General features: G+C 44.8%; 1 protein-coding gene across 1 annotated transcript in view; it reads left to right on the top strand.

The window, feature by feature from the left end:
* The first annotated feature begins 16,918 nt into the window (after nucleotides 1-16,918).
* Nucleotides 16,919-23,416, top strand: part of frk (fyn-related Src family tyrosine kinase) — a 105,839-nt gene continuing 99,341 nt past the window's right edge. Inside the window, exon 1 of the mRNA XM_068025569.1 lies at nucleotides 16,919-17,588. Within this exon, the coding sequence (XP_067881670.1) occupies nucleotides 17,227-17,588 (362 nt within the window). The 5' untranslated portion in view covers nucleotides 16,919-17,226. The remainder of the gene's footprint in view (nucleotides 17,589-23,416) is intronic.

The raw sequence follows: 23,416 nt of genomic DNA, 5'->3' as shown, positions 1-23,416 counted from the left end.
GATAAAGAACTGGCTGGGCAACAGGAGACAGAGAGTAGCAGTGGAAGGGAGTTTCTCAAAATGGAGACGTGTGACCAGTGGTGTTCCACAGGGATCCGTGCTGGGACCACTGTTGTTTGTGATATACATAAATGATTTGGAGGAAAGTATAGGTGGTCTGATTAGCAAGTTTGCAGACGACACTAAGATTGGTGGAGTAGCAGATAGTGAAGGGGACTGTCAGAGAATACAGCAGAATATAGATAGATTGGAGAGTTGGGCAGAGAAATGGCAGATGGAGTTCAATCAGGGCAAATGCGAGGTGATGCATTTTGGAAGATCCAATTCAAGAGTGAACTATACAGTAAATGGAAAAGTCCTGGGGAAAATTGATGTACAGAGAGATTTGGGTGTTCAGGTCCATTGTTCCCTGAAGGTGGCAACGCAGGTCAATAGAGTGGTCAAGAAGGCATACGGCATGCTTTCCTTCATCGGACGGGTATTGAGTACAAGAGTTGGCAGGTCATGTTACAGTTGTATAGGACTTTGGTTTGGCCACATTTGGAATACTGCGTGCAGTTCTGGTCGCCACATTACCAAAAGGATGTGGATGCTTTGGAGAGGGTGCAGAGGAGGTTCACCAGGATGTTGCCTGGTATGGAGGGCGCTAGCTATGAAGAGAGGTTGAGTAGATTAGGATTATTTTAATTAGAAAGACGGAGGTTGAGGGGGGACCTGATTGAGGTGTACAAAATCATGAGAGGTATAGACAGGGTGGATAGCAAGAGGCTTTTTCACAGAGTGGGGGATTCAATTACAAGGGGACACGAGTTCAAAGTGAAAGGGGAAAAGTTTAGGAGGGATATGTGTGGAAAGTTCTCTACGCAGAGGGTGGTGGGTGCATGGAACGCATTACCAGCGGAGGTGGTAGACGCGGGCACGATAGCGTCTTTTAAGATGTATCTAGACAGATACATGAATGGGCAGGAAGTAAAGAGATACAGACCCTTAGAAAATAGGCGACAGGTTTAGATAGAGGATTTGGATCGGCGTAGGCTTGGAGGGCCGAAGGGCCTGTTCCTGTGCTGTAATTTTCTTTGTTCTTTGTATTGTCGATTGTTGTAAAGACCATCTGGTTCACTAATGTCATTTAGGGAAGGAAATTATCGTCCTTCCTGGTCTGGCCTACATATGACTCCAGACCCACAGCATTGTGGCTGTCTATTAACTGCCCTCTGAAATGGCCTAGCAAGTCACTCAGTTGTATCAAACTGCTACAAAGCCTAAGAAAAGGAATAAAACAGGACGGACCACCTGACCTCGACCTAGGCACCGGAAATGACAACGGAAAACCCAGCCCTGACAACCCTGCAAAGTCCACCTTACTAACATCTGGGGGCTTGTGCCAAAATTGGGAGAGCTGTCCCACAGATTAGTCAAACAACAGCCTGAAATAGTCATACTCACAGAATCATACCTTGCAGCCAATGTCCCAGACACCACCATTAGCATCCCTGGGTATGCCCTGTCCCACCGGCAGCGCAGACCAAGCAGAGGTGGCGGCACAGTGGGATACAGTAGGGAGGGAGTTGCCCTGGGAGTCCTCAACATTGACTCCAGACCCCATGAGGTCTCATAGAAACATAGAAAATAGGAGCAGGAGTAGGCCATTCGGCCCTTCGAGCCTGGTCCACCATTCATTATGATCATGGCTGATCATCCAACTCATTAACCTGTTCCCACTTTCCCCCCATATCCTTTGATCCCTTTTGCCCCAAGAGCTATATCTTAACTCCTTCTTGAAAACATACAATGTTTTGGCCTCAACTGCTTTCTGTGGTAGCGAATTCCACAGGCTCACCACTCTCTGGGTGAAGTAATTTCTCCTCATCTCAGTCCTGAAAGGTTTACCCTGTATCCTTAGACTATGACCCCTAGTTCTGGACTCCCCCACCATCGGGAACATCCTTCCTGCATCTACCCTGTCTAGTCCTGTTAGAATTTTATAGGTCATGGCATCAGGTCAAACATGAGCAAGGAAACTTCCTGCTGATACCATTTATCGCCCCCACTTCCTCGGCTGATGAATCAGTGTTTCTCCATATTGAACACCAATTGGAAGAAGCACTGAGGTAAGCAAGGGCACAAAATCTACTCTGGGTTGGGGAATTCAATGGTAGCACTACTACTGATGAGCTGGCCGAGTCCTAAAGGACATAGCTGCTAGACTGGGTCTGCGGCAGGTGGTGAGGGAACCAACAAGTGGGGAAAACCTACTTGACCTGGTCCTCACCAATCTACCTGTTGCAGTTGTATCTGTCCATGACAGTATTGGTAGGAATGGCCACCGTACAGTCTTTGTGGAGACGAAGTCCCATCTTCACCCTGAAGGTATCCACCATTGTGTTATGTGGCACAAACATCGTGCTAAATGGGATAGATTCCAAACAGATCTAGCAACTCAAAACTCATGAGGTTCTGTGGGCCATCAGCAGCAGCAGAATTGTACTCATTCACAATCTGTAACCTCATGGCCCGGCATATCCCCCAATCTACCATTATCATCAAGCCAGGGGACCAACGCTGGTTCAATTAAAAGTGCTGGAGGGCATGCCAGAAGCAGCACCAAGGCATGCCTAAAATGAGGTGTCAGCCTGGTGAAGCTACAACACAGGACTACGTGCATACCAAACAGCGGAAACAGCATGCAATAGACCGGGCTAAGCAATCCCACAACCAACGGATCAGATCTAAGCTCTGCAGTTGTGCCACATCCAGTCATGAATGGTGGTGGACAATTAGACAACTGATCGGAGGAGGAGGTTCCACAACCTCAAGGATGGGGGAGCCCAGCACAGCAGTGCAAAAGACAAGGCTGAAGCAGTTGCATCCATCTTCAGCCATAAGTGCAGAGTGGATGATGCAACTTGGCCTCCTCCTGAGGTCCCCAGCAACACAGATGCCAGTCTTCAGCCAATCCGATGCACTCCATGTGATATTAAGAAATGGCTGAAGGCACTGGATACTGCAAAGTCTATTGGCTCTGACAACATTCCACCAATAGTACTCAAAACTGGTACTCCAGAACTAACTGTGCACTTAGCCAAACTATTCCAGTACAGCTACAACACTGGCACCTGCCTGGCAATGTGGAAAATTATCCAGGTATGTCCTGTGCACAAAAAGGAGGATAAATCCAACCCGGCCAGTTACTGTCCTATCAGTCTACTCTAATCATCAGCAAAGTGATGGAAGGGGTTGTCGACAGTGCTATCAAGCGGCACTTGCTCAGTAATGACCTGCTCACTGACGCTCAGTTTGGGTTCTGCCAGGGCCACTCAGCTCCTGATCTCATTACAGGTCCTGAGCTTGGTCCAAACATGGACAAAACAGCTGAACTCCAGAGGCGAGGGAAGAGTGACTGCCCTTGACATCAAGGCAGCATTTGACCGAGTATGGCATCAAGATGCCCTCACGAAACTGGAGTCGATGGTAATCGGGGGAAAACTCTCCGCTGCTTGGAGTTATACCTAGCACAAAGGAAGATGGTTGTGGTTGTTGGAGGTCAATTATCTCAGTCCAGGACATCACTGCATGAGTTCCTCAGGGTAGTGGCCGAGTCCAACCAGCTTCAGCTGCGACATCAATGACCTTCCCTCCATCATAAGTTCAGAAGTGGGGATGTTTGTTGATGATTGCACAATGTTCAGCACAATTCCCAACTCCTCAGATACTGAAGCAGCCCATGTCCATATGCAGCAAGACCTGGACAATATCCGGGCTTGGTCTGATAAGTGGCAAATAACATTCGTGCCACACAAGTGCCAGGCAACGACCAACTCAAACAAGTGAGAATCTAACCATGTCCTCTTGATGTTCAATGGCATTACCATCGCTGAATCCCCCACCATCAACATCCTGGGGGTCACCATTGACCAGAAACTGCACTGGACTAGCCACATAAATGCTGTGGCGACAAGAGCAGGTCAGAGGCTGGGAATTCTGCAGCAAGTAACTCACCACCTGACTCCCCAATGTCTGTCCACCATCTACAAGGCACAAGTCAGGGGTGTGATGGAATACTGTCCACTTGCCTGGATGGGTGCAGCTCCAACAACACTCAAGAAGCTCTAACCATCTAGGACAAAGCAGCCCACTTGATTGGCACCCATTCACCACTTTAAACATTCACTCCCTCCACCACCGATGCACAGTGGCAGCAGTGTGTACCATATAGAAGACGCACTGCAGCAACCCACAAAGGCTCCTTTGACAGCACCTTCCAAACACACAACCTCCACTGCCTAGAAGGACAAGGGCAGCAGATGCATGGGAGCACCACCACCTACAAGTTCCTCTCCAAGCCACACAACATCCTGACTTGGAACTATATCACTGTTCCTTGACTGTCGCTGGGTCAAAATCATGGAACTCCCTTCCAAACAACACAGTTGGTGTCCCAACACCCCAAAGGACTGCAGCGGTTTAGGAAGGCAGCTCACCACCATCTTCTGAAAGGCAAGTAGGGATGGACAATAAATGCTGGCTTGGCCAGCGATGCCCACATCACCCAAAAGTGTGAGAAAAAAGACCCTTAAAACGATGATGAGGGCATACGATCATGAATATCCCGATGATTGGGATAAAGGGTTGGAATTTCTTTTGTTTGCCACCAGGGATTCACCTAATGAGTCTACTGGTTTTAGTCCTTTTGAATTAGGTTATAGACATGAGGTAAGAGGTCCTCTAAAACTAATCAAAGAAAAGTTTTTCGAACAGAGAAATGAATCTTCCATGTTAGATTATGTATGTGTTCCGGGAGTGGCTCATGAGAGCCTGCAAAGTGGCTCAGGAACACATTAAAGCTTCCCGAATAACCATGAAGATATGGCAGACAAGTATGCCAAGACCCAAACAGTTCAACCAGGGGATGAGGTGTTCGTATTCCTGGCTTTACAGGATGAACCGCTGAAAGCACTGTTCAGTGATCCATTTAGAGTATAAAGTAAATTATTTGATTGACATCCCAGATCACCAGAAAAAGAATTGCCTGTGTCACATCAATATGATGAAACAACATCACCGCCCGGAGGAGGATAAGCAAGCACAGGTATGTCAGGTAGTAGGGACAGTGAAGGGTGAAAGGGATAGTGAGGATGAGGCAGAAGGAGGTCTAGACAATTCTCAAATTGAACCTCCTACTATCAGGTTAGCTCATACTGAATTGTTAGGGAGACTAGACACTATGCTTTCATATTTAGATACAGAACAATGAGGGGACCTAACAAGGCTACTCACAGCATTTAAAGAAGTCTGCAGGGATAAACTGAGATCTACAACCTTAGCCACACATGATGTGGATGTAGGAGAATCCTCTCCTATAAAACAGCATCTTTATCGCATAAGTCCAGAGAAACAGGCCCAGGTGAAAGTAGAAATCCAATGCATGTTAATAAACCACCTAATTGAACCCAGAAAAAGTAGCTGGAGATCCCCAATCGTGCTAATGCCTAAGCCTGATGGTTCAACTAAGTTTAGTATCGACTACAGAAAGGTTAATGCAGTGACAAAGGTAGACTCCCACCCAATACAAGACTGTATTGACAGAATGGGCAGTGCCACATTTCTTACCAAAATACATTTGTTAAAGGGAAACTAGCAAGTTCCTTTACTACCCCGTGCTAAAGAAATATCGGCCTTTGTCACACCAGACAGTCTTTTCCAATGCCGAGTGATGCCATTTGGGCTAAAAAAAATGCCCAAGCAACTTTTCAAAGATTACTGAACCAAGTGGTAGCCAATGTCCCTAACTGTTTGGCTTACCTTGATGATGTGCTGTTATACAGTGACACTTGGAAGGACCACTTGAGACAACTAAAAGCTCTGTTTACAAAATTACAGTCAGTTGACTTGGTAATAAAACTTTCCAAAAGTGAGTTTGCAAAAACGTGGGTAACCTACTGAGGGCATATAGTAGGGCAAGGACAAGTGTTGCCAAGAACAGCAAAAGTACAAACATTGATGGAGTTCCCTGCCCCTAGGACTAAATAAGAAATCATAAGCGTTTTGGGGATGTGTGGTTTCTACCGCAAGTTTGTACCAAATTTTGGCACTGTAGCTGCTCCACTGACAGATTTGCTACAAAGAAAGAAAGCTAAGGCAGTGTGATCAGCAGAGTGCCAAGCATCTTTTGAGAGGCTGAAAGCCATTTTAATCAATGAACCAGTGTTGGATACCCCAAATATCACTAAGCCCTTCAAGGTAGCAATTGATGCTAGTGACCTGGGGGAGGGGGGAGGGGGTCAGTGCAGTCCTGTTACAAGATGATGAATTGGGCATAGAAAGGCCAGAGGGATACTTTTCCAAAAAGCTAAATCAACACCAAAAGAGATACTCAACAGTAGAAAAAGAAACCCTGGACTTATTACAAGCTCTTAAGCATTTCGAAGTCTATGTCTGCCACGACTACAGAGAAACACTGATATATTCTGATCATAACCCCCTAGACTTTGTGAAAAAATTCAAAAACCAGAATGCTAGACTAGTCCGATGGAGTTTACTGTTGCAGCCCTATCACTTAAATATTGCCCACATTGCGGAGAAAAATAATGTAATTGCTGATGCTTTGTCAAGAATTTAACATTACTTTGAATTATCTGAGTACAAACATGGCATAACTGAATTAGTTACAGGTAAAGAGTGAATAAGAATGAGAGTGTAAATGTGGTCTAATAGTTTTTTATCATCTGTTTTTTTCCACACTTTGTAATGGAATACATTTAAAAAATGGCTTTCCTCCAAGGATGGAGGTCTTATGAAAGTGCTTCAAATTTTAAATATTTTTTGAGGACTTGTGTTTTATAATTGTGAAGATGGACTCATTTGAGATTGAAGGGATTCCATGGATGTGCTTTTTAAAGGGTCACTGAAAGGACTCTGTTTAAAACCATTTACTGGATGTCATACGTCTTCAGCTAAGTAAACAATAGGTGCCTTCTGACAATGGGAGTTGTTTACAAGAGAAATGACATGTCAAGATTTATGGTGCTTAAGAGTGGGTTTCATTTTTGAATACTGTTTTGAGTCAGTTGGGTTTGTATCCTACTGAAAGAAACAATTAGCTCATCTTTTCTCCACCTCTCTGAGAAACTCTGGGCAAAATCCAGTGTGTGATGGCTGCAATGCTTGGCGCAGCATTTCTCCTGAGAAGCTTCTGGAAGACTTCCTCTTGATATAGCCTGAACAAATTGCTTCTGAAAAGATCCCAGTAATCCGCTTACGTGTACTTGGACTCCAGACTGTATGCCATCTGGAACATGACATATCATCCTTTTTCTTTGAGAATTAACAAGTACTTTGGCCAAAGCATCTTTGTTTTTCCTTTAACCGGTGTGTATGTGTTTGTTGGGTATTTAGAAGGGCATATATACATTTACTGTCATATTTCAAACTGTGTATTAAAGCTTTGCATGTTTATTGACTATTTCTTGTTTTATAATAAATTAATACTTTTGTTGTTTAAATATTAAAGAAAATTGGTTGGTGGATTTTTTTCTGAAACAAATATAGATAGAATATATAATTGGCTGCATCGGTAACTGGGCAAACATTTAAATACAGGTTGTGACCTGTGGAGAAGTGGAACTATAGAAAGACAGTGCACACCTCCCGCATTCATCGTAACACCATACTTTTATATCGGGTGCACTTGGAGTGTGACCTTGTTTCAGAACCAGTAACCATGGGGATACGAACATATGAACATATGAATTAGGAGCAGGAGTAGGCTACTTGGCCCCTCGAGCCTGCTCCACCATTCAACAAGATCATGGCTGATCTGATTGTATGCTCAACTCCACATTCCCGCCGACCCCAAAAACCTTGTACCCCCTTGCTTATCAAGAATCTATGTACCTCTGCCTTAGATTATTCAAAGATTCTGCTTCCACCGCCTTTTGAGGAAGAGAGCTCCAAAGACTCACAATCCTCTGAGAGAAAAAATTTCTCCACATTTCCCTCTTAAATGGGTGACCCCTTATTTTTAAACAGTGACCCCTAGTTCTAGAGTCTCCCACAAGAGGAAACATCCTTTCCACATCCCTAGTTTACTTGTGGATGGGGGCCACCTATTCCTTGCTAATGACCTGGCAAGGGCAAAGATGGTAGCTTCCACAGTGGTCTTAGAGAGATCGAATTAGGTCAGGAAGACAGAACAGTTACAGGAGAAGGTCCCTGGCATTTTCCCTGACTGTGTGGTGATCCGGTCCATGGCCAAACAAGCTCTGTCAGAAGAGGCTGAACTGGCACTACAGACAGATGACCCTGCTGTCTGGTTATCTGAAACCTTTTTGGGGAAATTAGAGGAAACGAAGAAAGCATGAAGCTGATCTTCCTTGGATGAGGCTCAGCAAACTGACCCAGTGTGAAAAAGGTTAGCACAGACTGCCCAAACTGAAACTGAAGCAGAGGGTGTTCCAGAGTCCTACAATTTAAAGAATGAGGTGATGAGGAAGTGGAGACCTCCTCACAGTCCTGCGGACGAAAAGTGGACAGTGGACACAAAGGTTGGTGGAGTTGTGGATAGTGATGAGGATTGTCAGAGGATACAGCAGGATTATAGATCATTTGGAGACTTGGCCAGAGAAACGGCAGATGGAGTTTAATCCAGACAAATGTGAGGTAATGCATTTTGGAAGATGTAATACAGGTGGGAAGTATACAGTAAATGGCAGAACCCTTAGGAGTATTGACAGGCAGAGAGATCTGGGCATACAGGTCCACAGGTCACTGAAAGTGGCAACGGAGGTGGATAAGGTAGTCAAGAAGGCATACGGCATGCTTGCCTTCATTGGTCGGGGCATAGAGTATAAAAATTGGCAAGTCATGCTGCAGCTGTACAGAACTTTAGTTAGGCCACACTTCGAATATTGCGTGCAATTCTGGTCACCACACTACCAGAAGAATTTGGAGGCTTTGGAGAGGGTACAGAAGAGGTTTGCCAGGATGTTGCCTGGTCTGGAGGGCATTAGCTATGAGGAGAGGTTGGATAAACTCGAATTGTTTTCACTGGAACGACGGAGGTGGAGGGGCGACATGATAGAGGTTTACAAAGTTATGAGTGGAATGGACAGAGTGGATAGTCAGAAGCTTTTTCCCAGGGTGGAAGAGTCAGTTACTAGGGGACATAGGTTTAAGGTGTGAGGGGCAAAGTTTAGAGGGGATGTGCGAGGCAAGTTCTTTACACAGAGGGTGGTGAGTGCCTGGAACTTGCTGCCAGGGGAGGTGGTGGAAGCAGGTACGATAGTGATGTTTAAGAGGCATCTTGACAAATACATGAATAGGATGGGAATAGAGGGATACGGTCCCCGGAAGTGCAGAAGGTTTTAGTTTAGACAGGCATCAAGATCGGTGCAGGCTTGGAGGGCCGAATGGCCTGTTCCTGTGCTGTACCGTTCTTTGTTCTTGGTCCAAATAGTGGTACCGCTGAGGTACCATAGGGAAATACTGAGAATAGCCTACTAGATTCCAATGGCTGGACATGTTGGTATCTGAAAAGCCCAAACCCGCGTAAGACAGCATTTTTACTGACCACAATTCCACAAGGATGTGGTGGAGTTCTGTATATCTTGCCACATGTGCCAGGTTGTGGGGAAGCCCCAACCTGCAATAAAACTTGCAGCCTAATTCCCATACTGCCTTTTGGGAAGCCATTCAGCAGCGTGCTGGTGGATTGTGTGGAGCCCCTGCCGAAAACAAAAGGGGGCTACCAGTATCTTCTCACCATCATAGATGTGGCTATCTGATTTCCAGAGGTCATTCCCCTAAGAACTATCTCTACCAAGGTAGTGGTGGAAAGGCTAACCCAATTCGTCACCGAATATGGGCTGCCTGTTGAGATCCAGTTAGATCAGGGCACAAATTTTATGTCCGGTATTTTTCAAAAGGTCATGGGTAATCTGGGCATAACCCAGCTAAAGTTATCAGCCTAACACCCACAGTCACAAGGAACTTTCATATGGTACCACTAGACTCTAAAGACAATGATCAGGGCATATTGCTATGAGTACCCTCATGACTGGGACAAAGGTCTGGGATGTCTTGTCTTTGCCACCAAGGCCTCACCCAACGAGTCCACTGGCTTTAGTCCTTTTGAATTAGTTTATGGACATGAGGTGAGAGGTCCTCTTAAACTAATCAAGGAAAGGCTTTTGGTACACAGGAACAAACCTTCCATGTTAGACTGCATCTCCATGTTCCATGAGCGGCTCACGAGAGGCTGTGCAGTGGCTCAGGAACACCGAAAAACCTCCCAGACAACTATGAAAAAGCAGGCAGATAAACATGCCAAGGCCATAACATTTCAGCCCGGAGACCGTGTGTTAGCGCTAATACCAATACAGGGTGAACCACTGAAAGCCCGGTTCAGTGGCCCGCACAGAGTAGTAAAGGGGATTAGTGAGGTGAATTATTTAATTGACACTACAGACTGTAAGATAAAGCAAAGGCTGTGCAATATGTTAAAGCAGTACACAGCCAGGAAGGGGACAAACAAGCATAGGTCTGTCAGGCAATCAGAAAAGAGGATGGCAAAAGGGGCAATGAGGATGACTTACAGGGAAACCTGGAGGCTTTCCATATCAAACCCCCTACAGACCCCCTAGGTCCTGAGAAACTGACCCAGGTTTGGGAGGAAATTCAGTCCATGATGGAGCACAAGCTGATTGAGCCCAGTCAGGGCAACTGGAGTACCCTGTTATGCTCGTACCCAAGTCCAATGGCTCAACAAGGCTCCACTTTGATTACAGGAAGGTTAAAGCAGTGACCAGAGCTGACTCCTACCCAATCCCCCATCTGGAAGACTGTATCGATAAGAGTAGGAAATGGCACCTACATAACCAAAATAGACTTGTTAAAAGAATACAGGCAGGATCCCTTAACCACCCCAGCTCAAGAGATCTTGACTTTTGTCACCCCAGGCAGCTTATTCCAGTGCTGGGTGATGCCATTTGGATTAAGAAATGCCCCAAACACCTTTCAAAGACTGATGTACCAGATAGTGGCTGGTCTACCCAACTGTGTTGTGTAATTGGATGATCTGTTAGTATACAGTGACACCTGGGGGTGGGGGAAGACACCTAGACCAGTTAGAAGCCCTCTTCCAAAGACTACAGTCAGCTGATCTAATGGTAAATCCTGCAAAGAGCGAGTTTGCTAAAGCTCAGGTAACCTATCTAGGGCATGTTGTGGGTTAAGGGTACAGGCGTTGATAGATTTTCCCGTCCCTATGACCAAATGGGAAATAATGAGATTTTTAGGGATGTGTGGGTTTTACCACAAGTTCGTCCTAACCTTCAGCACTATAGCCAACCCACTGACAAACCTGATGCAAAAAATAGTGAAGGTAGTGTAGTCAGGGAGGTGCCAAACAGCTTTTGAGAGGCTGAAAACTATCTTAACCAATGAACCGGTGCTGGCATCTCCAAACCTTAATCAACCATTTAAAGTGGAAATTGATGCTAATGACCTAAGGGTAGGTGCTGTCCTGCTCCAAGATGATGAGTCAGGCATTGAGAGACCAGTTGGGTATTTCTCCAAAAAATTACTTTTTTATATTCATTCATGGGATGTAGGCATCACTGGCCAGGCCAGCATTTATTGCCCATCCCTAATTGCCCTTGAGGTGAGCTGCCTTCTTGAACCGCTGCAGTTCATTTGGGGTAGGTATACCCACAGTGCTGTTAGGAAGGGAGTTCCAGGATTTTGACCCAGCGACAGTGAAGGAACGGTGATATAGTTCCAAGTCAGGATGGTGTGTGACTTGGAGGGGAACTTGCAGGTGGTGGTATTCCCATGCATTTGCTGCCCTTGTCCTTCTAGTTGGTAGAGGTCGTGGGTTTGGAAGGTGCTGTCTAAGGAGCCTTGGTGCATTGCTGCAATGCATCTTGTAGATGGTACACACTGCTGCCACTGTGCGTCGGTGGTGGAGGGAGTGAATGTTTGTAGATGGGGTGCCAATCAAGCGGGCTGTTTTGTCCTGGATGGTGCCGAGCTTCTTGAGTGTTGTTGGAGCTGCACCCATCCAGGCAAGTGGAGAATATTCCATCACTCTCCTGACTTGTGCCTTGCAGATGGTGGACAGGCTTTGGGGAGTCAGGAGGTGAGTTACTTGCCTCAGGATTCCTAGCCTCTGACCTGCTGTTGTAGCCACGGTATTTATATGGCTACTCCAGTTCAGTTTCTGGTCAATGCTAGCCCCTAGGATGTTGATCGTGGGGGATTTGGCGATGGTAATGCCATTGAATGTCAAGGGAAGATGGTTAGATTCTCTCTTGTTGGAGATGGTCATTGTCTGACACTTGTGTGGCATGAATGTTACTTGCCACTTCTCAGCCCAAGCCTGGATATTGTCCAGGTCTTGCTGCTTTTCTACACGGACTGCTTCAGTATCTGAGGAGTCACGAATGGTGCTGAACATTGTGCAATCATCAGCGAACATCCCCACTTCTGACCTTATGATTGAAGGAAGGTCATTGATGAAGCAGCTGAAGATGGTTGGGCCTAGGACACTACCCTGAAGAACTCCTGCAGTGATGTCCTGGCGCTCAGATGATTGACCTCCAACAACCACAACCATCTTCCTTTGCGCTAGGTATGACTCTAGCCATCGGAGGATTGTCCCCCTGATTCCCATTGACCTCAGTTTTGCTAGGGCTCCTTGATGCCATACTCGGTCAAATGCTGCCTTGATGTCAAGGGCAGTCACTCTCACCTCACCTCTTGAATTCAGCTCTTCTGTCCATGTTTGAACCAAGGCTGGATTGAGGTCACGAGCTGAGTGGCCCTGGCGGAACCCAAACTGAGCATCACTGAGCAGGTTATTGCTAAGCAAGTGCTGCTTGATGGCACTGTTGATGACACCTTCCATCACTTTACTGGTGATTGAGAGTAGGCTGATGGGGCGGTAATTGGCCGGGTTGGACTTGTCCTGCTTTTTATTTACAGGACATACCTGGGCAATTTTCCACATTGCAGGGTAGATGGCAATGTTGTAGCTGTACTGGAGCAGCTTGGCTCGGGGGCGCGGCAAGTTCTGGAGCACAGGTCTTCAGTACTATTGCCGGAATATTGTCAGGGCCCATAGCCTTCGCAGTATCCAGTGCCTTCAGTCGTTTCTTGATATCACACGGAGTGAATCGAATTGGCTGAAATCTGGCATCTGTGATGCTGGGGACTTCAGGAGGAGGCCGAGTTGGATCATCAACTCAGCACTTCTGGCTGAAAATTGTTGCAAATGCTTCAGCCTTATCTTTCGCACTGATGTGCGAAATGATGATCCTCATCATTAAGGATGGGGATATTTCTGGAGCCACCTCCTCCAGTTTCTTGTTTACTTGTCCACCACCATTCACGGCTGGATGTGGCAGGACTGCAGAGCTTAGATCTGATCCGTTGGTTATGGTATCGCTTAGCTCTGTCTATCGTATGCTGCTTACGCGGTTTGGCATACAAGTAGTCCTGGGTTGTAGCTTCACCAGGTTGACACCTCATTTTGAGGTATGCCTGGTGCTGCTCCTGGCATGCCCTCCTGCACTCTTCATTGAACCAGGGTTGGTCTCCTGGCTTGATGGTAATGGTAGATTGGGGGATATGCCAGGCCATGAGGTTACAGATTGTGGTTGAGTACAATTCTGCTGCTGCTGATGGCCCAAAGCGCCTCATGGATGCCCAGTTTTGCATTGCTAGATCTGTTCGAAATCTATCCCATTTAGCACGGTGATAGTGCCACACAACACGATGGAGGGTATCCTCAATGTGAAGGCAGGATTTCGTCTCCACAAGGACTGTGCGGTGGTCACTCCTACCAATACTGTCATAGGCAGAAGCATCTGCGGCAGGCAGATTGGTGAGGACGAGGTCAAGTATGTTTTTCCCTCATGTTGGTTCCCCCACCACCTGCCGCATACCCAGTCTAGCAGTCCTTTAGGACTCGGCCAGCTCGGTCAGTAGTGGTGCTACCGAGCCACTCTTGGTGATGGACTTTGAAGTCCCCCACCCAGAGTACATTTTGTGCCCTTGCCACTCTGTGCTTCCTCCAAGTGGTGTTCAACATGGAGGAGTACTAACTCATCAGCTGAGGGAGGGCGGTAGGTGGTAATCAGTAGGAGGTTACCTTGCCCAAGTTTGACCTGATACCATGAGACTTCATGGGGTCCAGAGTCGATGTTGAGGACTCCCAGGGCAACTCCCTCCCTACTGTATACCACTGTGCCACCACCTCTGGTGGGTCTGTCCTGCTGGTGGGACAGGACATACCCGGGGATGGTGATGGCAGTGTCTGGGACAGTGTCTGTCAGGTATGATTCCGTGAGTATGACTATGTCAGGCTGTTGCTTGATTAGTCTGTGGGACAGCTCTCCCAACTTTGGCACAAGCCCCCAGATGTCAGTAAGGAGCACTTTGCAGGGTCGACAGGGCTGGGTTTGCCGTTGTCGTTTCCGGTGCCTAGGTTGATGCCAGGTGGAGAAGAATACTCTGGGATTGTTGCTGACTCTTGAGCACTTTGAGGTATATGCCCAAAATGGATATAGAGAGACCATAGTTTATACTGACCACAGTCTTTTAACACTTGTGGAGAAATTCAAAACCTAGAATGCAAGGCTATTTTGATGGAGCCTGCTTTTGCAACCTTACCACCTAAAGATTAACGATATTGCAGGAAAAAAAGTGTGATAGCTGATGCTTTATCCAGAGTTTAAGTCAGCACAGAATCATCCCGGATGGAAACTAAACCAGAGCAGTGCGAGACTGTGAAGTGAATGTTTGAGGATGAATATGTGTGTACAGTTTTAAAAAAAAATTTATGACCTTATAATGAAATGCTCCTGTTGTCACATTTCATTCTGTGTGGTGTGGAGGTGTCACGGAAATGTGCTATGTCAAATGATGTTTTTTTAATCCACCAGCTGGAAACCTGAATTAAAGTTAAAAGAATAAGAAACAGGTAAAAGGTGACTCTACTAGCAGCTAAGATGGCCACCCCAACTGCATCACTATATTCCACATTCCAATGCATTGAGGTGGAGATGAATTGTCTATCCAGTCCCCTCGAGAACAATGACCTGGGGAATCTGAGTGAACTATCTATCCTGTTCCCATTAGCAAGACATTAAGGCCATCACTTGGACATTAAACTGGCGAAGATGAACCACTCAAATCTAATCATTTGAACAATGGGACCCTGATTGAGAGAAGGGAATTCCTAGACATAGACTGATTAAGTTGCAAGAGGGAATAAAAACTGGTAACCATCTTGTTGAATCACTGGGTGACAGTCATGTCACAGGCCCACATCTGTGTGCTTAAGTTAGTGTTTCCTCTGTAGCAACCAGACAAGCAGCTAGAGACTGACACGAGAAGACCCAAGTGGGGTCCCTCCTCCCTCTCCAATCCACCTTGCCAGCTTCGAACCCTGCCTGCTGGCTGGTACCATCTACGCCTATCACTGTTGTAGTCAGAAATCCCTTGATGGGAATCATTCGCATCGCTGACTCCAGGAGAATCATCGAATCAGCCATCCCCATCTGCAAACCAGAAGCCTCAGGACCACCGAATTCAGCCTTAAGCCAGTCAAGTCACAACCTCCACAGACTGTGTACCCCTTTTTATTTCTCTGGACTCTAATTCAACTAATTTATCTTTACCCACTCTGTAACCCTATTTGTGGATGTGTGAACCTCAAATGTGTGTGTGAAAGTTGGAGCACAGTTTATTATTTTACTTACATTGGTTTAATTACAATAAAGCTAACCTCTTTCTTTGTTCAATTCAAGAAAACCTGTCCGATTGGTTCTTTTTATGACCCTAGCACGTACATTGTTAAACACTCAGTGAATTGGCAAGTATATCCACTTTAAAAAAAGAAATAAACCTGTTGTGGTCAAACAGGAAAAGGAAAAGAGGGGAGCCCTTCAACCCCTCTTCACCTGATCATAACAATAGATTAAAAATAGTGTGATCATTGCAATTTTTTGCATAATCATTTCCTTATGCATCCTCATTCTTCTCACATACTAATTAGATTGGCTGCAGAGGAACAAAGATATAGATTGTTTAAAGTCCTTCGGCAATCACAAAAATAACACCAACTTGCATTATCACCTTTAACAAAGTAAAACATTCCAAGGTGCTTCACGGAAACGTCATTAAACAAAATTGACATGGGACCAAATAAAGAGATTAGGACCGGTGACGTAGCATATTCAAATAAGTTAGTTTTAAGGAACGTGTTAAAGGAGGAGAGCTGGAGATGTTTAGGGCCTGGGCACTATCAGAATTTAATCTTTGGGTCGAACTGAATGTTCTAGTGCAATATGTTGGCTGAGCTTTTCTATTTACGCAGGATGGAAAACTCATTTGGAATGTTCATAAAAATCTGTTCCGAAATACCTACATCACTGAATCCTTTCAGAATTTCAAAACAAAAGTATCTTTCAGACACTTCATAATCGTAACAGTTTTAATCTACCCAAAGGGAAATCAAAAGCACATCGGGCTAATCTTCAGAATAACGAGCCGCAGTAGCGGACCCCAGAGGGATTGTCCTGCTCATTCACCCCCTGGAGTATTCGCAAGTGCTTTCAACTGGCGTCTGTTTGTTAATATTAAATCGACAACAACTGGCATTTTTTTATTGCCATACTAGTCTCATTATGTTTTGAGACTATATAAGCAATGTATATACATGTTAGGTTGCAGATGGCATAACGTTCATAAACTTAAGTTTTGTCTTTGTCGTTTATGAATCTTGCTTAATAAACTTCAATCCTAACTCAAAATATATAATCCATGAATCTATTGACAAAGAAAAATCATTGCTGCTTTAAATATACTATTCAGATCACCTGCTTTCAGGGGAACACCAGACCAGGAAATAAATGAAAGTTCACGGTTGCCGGGGAGTATCGACTTCCTCGAACCTGCTGGATACCTATTAGGTGTGTCGACATTGTGCCGAAGTTTCAGTGCGGATTCTTGGCACTTGTTACTGGTAGAAACACTTCCTGGTTCAAATTCTAAGTTGAGAAAGGATTGCACCGAGAGGCAGTGAAGAAATCTGCAGAAATCTGTCTCTGGTTTATTTCTATTCCATTTAAAGACTTACATCTTGTTCATTGATTCATTTTACGAATGTCTTCCCCTTTGGAGACAGAATAGAGAGGATCCACAGCAGAGTGAGCAGGGAGCGCTATGGGGAATTTCATACGGACTCGCTGTACTTGGCTCAGGTGTATCTGCCCCTGTGTCTTCGACAAGCCGAAACCCAAAGACCCCGACCCGGTGCCCGAAAGTAACATTGTCATCCCGGCCCGGCCACGACCGCCAGAGCCGGCGCCGCACCTCAGACAGCAGCGCAAGATCTATGTGGCTTTGTACGATTACTCGGCTCGCACCCTTGAGGACTTGAGCTTTGAAGCGGGGGAAAAGTTGGAGGTGACTGACCAGTCGCTGGATAACTGGTGGTTGGCTCGGTCACTGAGTCGAGGGGACGGCAGGCACGGCTACATTCCCAGCAACTATGTTGCGCCTGACTGCAGCATACAGGCAGAACCGTAAGTAGACAGCATAGTCATTTACAGCATTACATTCAGTGATTCTTAATAGAAGGATATGTCAGCATTGGATGCTGAGCTCCACCGACCAGGAGCTTCCTCAGAATGAATATCGGGTCTTTGCTGAATGAACTGATCCCTGAGAAGGCGATCAGAATATTTGAACTGACTTGGGAAATGGTTGGAGCAGGACGTCACCCATGACTCTGAATCCTGATCAGTACCAACTGCACTTGACTTTGCTCTGACATCTGTGGTGGAATAGCCTGTTGAAATTCACTCTCTAGGCTTTATCCCCATGAAATCCCACGAGATCGGTATTGGAATGCCTTTGGTTAACTTAATCCAATACAGTTTATTTTGTACCATTCCTTTTTGATTTACATTTCAGGAAGTTGTGTTGAAAAATAAATCTGTTGATTGACTTAATTAAGAATTAGTTAGGTCACCTTAATACAAGAAGCATATTGTCCTTTAATTACTCATGCCATACTTGAGCTACAGACACTGATGCATCAGGGAGGGGGAAAGTTACCTGGACACTTTGTTTCAGGAGGCAGTCATGCTAAAGACCTGCTACCAGACCTGAACCCGACGACATGTGTTGGGTTCGGGTTGGGTTGCACATCCGGGTCCGGTATTTGGGCTCAGTCGGGCTGGGTCGGACATGCTCTATCACAGGTGGGTCCACTGTTAATGTAATTTTTTGACTAGAAAGCTGGTTTTGTTACAGTTATTTTAAGCTTGTGCAGATAAGGCATAAAGTGAAAAATGGAAGGTAAGTTAACTGATGGTCGGGTCGGGCACAGGAAAAAATGGAATGGAAGGCCTGGTTGGGCTCGGGTCGGATGTGGTTCTGTCGGGCTCGGGTCGGGTTTCTTTTTGCGGACCCGAGCAGGCGTTTAAGTCACTCCCCATAGGATAGGGTCTTCTGATTTGGTCAGTGGTCAGGGCCAGGTGGGTGTGACTGTGAGTGAGGCAGGTAAGGGGATCAAGAAGGTAGAAGTGGAGGAGCCTCAGCCCTTGCAATTGACCAACAGGTTTGAGGTCCTTCCAACTTGTATGAATGAGCTGAGGGCTGCAGCGTGGAAGAGTGAACTGACCCTGGTACAGGAAGCCATTCAAGTGGGGGCATGAAATAGTAATGTGGTGGTAGTAGGGGGTAGTATACTCAGGGGAATAGATGCAATTCTCTGCAGCCAAGAGCGAGAGTCCAGAAGGCTCTGTTGTCTGCCTGGTGGTAGGGTTCGGGATGACTGCTCAGGGCTGGAGAGGAAATTGAAAGGGGAGGGGGAGTATCCAGTTGTTGTGGTCCACGTGGGTACCAATGACATAGATAGGACTAGAAAAGAGGTTCTATATAGGGAGTATAAGCAGCTAGGGGCTAAATTAAAAAGCAGAACCTCAAAGGTAATAATCTTTGGGTTATTACCTGAGCCACTAGCAAATTGGAATAGGGTAAATAAGATTAGAGAGTTAAATGCATGGCTCAAAGATTGGTGTGGGAGAAATAGGTTTTGATTCATGGGGCACTGGCACCAGTACTGGGGAAAGTGGGAGCTGTACTGTTGGGACAGTCTTCATCAGAACCGTGCTGGGACCAATGTTCTGACGAGTTGTATAACTAAGGTGGTGGAGAGGGCTTTAAACTAAATATTGGGGATGAGGATCAAGTTAGGGAAGATACAATAATTTAAAGAGAGAGAAGGCAAGATAGCAAAAAGGGTAATGATAATCAGAGTGTGGCAGGAAGGGACAGAAAGTACAAACTTAAGAGTGTGCCAGCAGATAAGGCTAGAAGTTATGAACTAACAACGGTGGGGGGGTGGGGGTGGGGGTGGGGGTGGGGGGTCCGGTGGTGGGAAGGAGGATTCGGGTGAAGAAAGATTTAGAAATCCAAAGAGAACGGTCAAGACATTGGAACAGTATAGCGTTATGGGTAAAGACAAGCAGAATGGGACAGGAAGGGACAGAGAGTTTAACAAAAATTGTACATCAGCGAATAAGGTCATTGCAGTGAAAAAACTCAGCAAGAAAGCCCCATCAGTGACTCACTCAGGAAGTTAAGGATAGTATTCGATTAGAAGAGGGTTAAAATGTTGCAAAGAAGAGTAGCAAGTCTGAGAATTAGGATTATTTTTGTAACCAGCAAAGGGCCACCTAAACATTGATTTAAAAAAAAAGTAAAAAATGAATAAGACTGAACTAGTAAGAAATATAAAAACAGATTTTAAAGAGCTTTTATAGGTATATCAGAAGGGAGTAGCTAAAGTAAACATTGGTCCCTTAGAAGGAGACACGGGAGAAATTATCATGGGGAATGAGGAAATGGCAGAGGCATTGAAGAAATATTTTGTGTCTATCTTCACAGTAGAAGACCCAATTTTCATACCAGAAATAGATGGTAACCTCGGGGCTAAGAAGAGTGAGGAAATTAAGGAAATTACTATCAACAGAGATAAAGTATTGGAGACACTTAAGGGACTAAAATCCGACAAATTCCCGGGACCTGATGGCCTACACACTAGGTGCTGGATTTTTTGCTGGAGGCTGGGCTTCCGGTGCCATTCCGAAAAGGCGGGGAGAACCCCGCCCCTGCTTTTTTGTGCCCCCATCACCCCCGGAGCGATCCTTCAGTGTTTTTAAATCAAAGTATCAGGTGCCGGGATTCCCTTCCCATTAAAGGCAGGGATCCCACCTCTATGAGCTGCCGGCCAGTCCGCCACCACCCCCCCACCTCCAATCCCCCCGTCGTGAGACTCCATGCTCCCCTGCCAACGACCCCACCTCGGGGCCTCACACAATCCCGGCCTAGTGTTATAAAAGAGATAGCTGCAGAGATAGTGGATGTGCTAGCAATGATTTTCGAAAATTCCTTAGATTCAAGAACGGACCCATTAGATTGAAAGTTGACGAATGTTACACTGCTATTCAAGAGAGGAGGGAGAGATGAAACAGCGAACTACAGGCCAGTTAGCCTAGCATAAGTCATTGGGAAAATGCTGGAATCTATTATTAAGGAAGTCTTTACATTGCACTCAGGAAAGCACAGTATGATTAGAACAAGTCAACATGATTTTACTAAAGGGAAATCCTGTTTGACAAATTTATTAGTTTTTTGGGCATGTAACTAGTAGGTTAGATTAAGGGGACATGGTAGATATGGTATACCTGATTTCCAAAAGGCATTCGATAAGGTGCTGCACAAAATGTTAATAGGCAAGATAAGAGCTCATGGAGTTGAGGGTAATATATTAGCTTGGATAGAGGATTGGTTAACAGATAGGAAGCAAAGACTGGGCATTAACAGGGCATTTTCACGTTAACAGGCAGTGAATAATGGAGTGCCGCAAGGATCAATGTTGGGGCCTCAGCTATTTAATGACTTAGATGAAGAGACAGAGAGTAATGTATCTCAGGTAGGTGGAAAGGTAAGCTGTGGGGAGAGCACAGAGAGGCTGCAAAGGGATATAGATAGGTTAAATGAGTGGGCAACAAGATGGCAGATGGAGTATAATGTAGGGAAATGCGAAGTTATTCACTTTGGTTGTAAGAACAGAAAAGCAGAATTTTTTTTAAAAGGTGTGAAACTTGTAAATGTTGATGTTCAAAGAGACTTGGGTGTGCTGGTACAAGGAATGCAGAAAGTTAGCATGCAGGTATAATGAGCAATTAGGAAGGCACATGGCATGTTGGCCTCTATTGCAAGGGGATTGGAGTACAAGAATAAAGAAGTCTTGCTACAATTGTACAGTGTTTTGGTGAGACCATATGTGGAGTACTGTGTGCAATTTTGGTCTCCATATTTAAGAAAGGATATACTTGCATTGGAGGTGGTACAATGGAGGTTCACAAAATTGGTCCCTGGGATGACGGGATTGTCCTATGATGTGAGGCCTATATTCTCTGGAGTTTAGAAGAATGAAAGGTGATCTCATTGAAACATACAAGATTCTCAAGGGGTTGGATAGGGTAGACACAGAGCTTGTTTCTGCCGTCAAGGAATCTAAAACACAGGGGCACGTTCTCAGGATAAGGGGCCAATCATTGAGGACTGAGATGAGGAGAAATTACTTCACTCAAAGGGTTGTGAACCTTTGGAATTCTCTACCCCAGAAGGTTGTGGATGCTCCATCATTGAATACATTTAAGGCTGGGATGGACAGAATTTTGGTCTCTCAGGGAATCAAGGGATATGGGGGAGTGGGTGGGAAAGTGGAATTGAAGCTCAAGATCAGCCATGATCATACTGAATGGAGGAGCAGGCTCGATGGGCCATATGGTCCACTTTTGCTCCTATTTCCATGTTCTTGTGTTACGGCTCTAACAAATGCAGTTGTATGATTTATTGTTAAATTGTGTGGTGCTGCATATAAACAAAATAGTTGGTGGATCATATATTGCTGTTGCAGTCTATTGGAACTCAATAATAACACCTGAAATTAGGTTCATCAAGCAGCAACATACAAATGTATTAATATTCGTATGGGACTCCTTTGCTATTTTAAGGTGGACATTAACATGTCCCAGTAGGTTAGCAGCTCTGCTTAAAAAGGTGGACAAATTAATTTTCATAAAACATTTCAGCTGTTAGTTGATAGTCAAAAAACCTAATTTTCAAAGGACTTGTTGAGGTTTTGGCTGTGATTTTTAAAGCTCCATAAAATGAAAAGGAAGTTATGGAAGGAAGGCAAATGAGGATCTCTGTGAAACTAGGGCAAATAGTTATGAAGGTGCACCAAAGAGAGCAACAAGTTTCGGTAATAATTGAAAACAAGTGGGAAGATACATTTTGAACTATTAAACTGGCATGTGGACGAAGGTTGCAGTATATCCAGTCGTGTTGCAAAATACTTCTGACAGTGGCCTTAAAGCTAAGTCACAGACTATAAATACTGTAAAAGTCAAATTTTATATAATCTAAACCAATAGCTACCTAGTATTAAGTTAAGACTATAAAATCCTGATGGATTAAGTTGTCATAAGTACCAAATTAACTCCTTGAGTAGATTGTAGCCTTGGACTTGCCAGTTGGTATTTGCTACATTGTATAAAGAGATGTCACAAAGGTATTAATGGAGTTCTATGATTTTAAAATGACCTAAAAACATTGAAAAGGACTTAATATATCTTTCCCTATTCTCCTCTCCAATTCTACTTACACAAAATGTACGCCTGTTTTTAGAAGGGTGAGAGAGAGAGAGGGTTTTGGATTGTTAAAAATTTGGCTGCTTTAATATACCCTGTTTTGTCATCTCAGTTGCCTCTTCATAGATGATATATCTTAATGAGGATAAGTCCTAAGTTTGCAGGAGCTCATTTGTCTTCAAGCACTACTTGCACAAATGAGTCATGAGCTATTATGAATATTTCCATGACTGCATGAAGCAAAATCAAATACAAGGCCAAAATTGTCAGTCACTGCTCATATGAACAGTGACACTACTTCTTCAATTTCTTACTGAAGGTGATACATGTGTCATACCATAATAAAGGCCATGAATATGATGTATTTGTAACAGTTGTATGAGAGTATAATAGTTCCGGTGATATTATGCACATGATAAATTTTGTACGCCACTAACACCTTATGGATTTGGTCCATCAACCTGCTGTATAAATGCTGTTACTGTGTATTTTTAAAAACATTAGAAATATTGGCCTGGAGTTTCTGCTTGATTCTGCTGGGTTTTTTTCAGTGCAATTTCCCCGATATTGGCATAACCAGTGCAAAAGAGTGAAGAATTTTAAGTGAAAATTTCGTTTAGCACATGTTGAGTTTCCGTGATCTCTTGCACTAGTTTTAAAAACATTACGCTAGAAGCAGG

This window comes from Heterodontus francisci, chromosome 3, assembly GCF_036365525.1.
Source record: "Heterodontus francisci isolate sHetFra1 chromosome 3, sHetFra1.hap1, whole genome shotgun sequence".
In the NCBI taxonomy this organism is placed as follows: Eukaryota; Metazoa; Chordata; class Chondrichthyes; order Heterodontiformes; family Heterodontidae; genus Heterodontus; species Heterodontus francisci.
The sequence above is the reverse complement of the archived record's forward strand: the minus strand, read 5'-3'. Positions and strand labels throughout refer to the sequence as shown.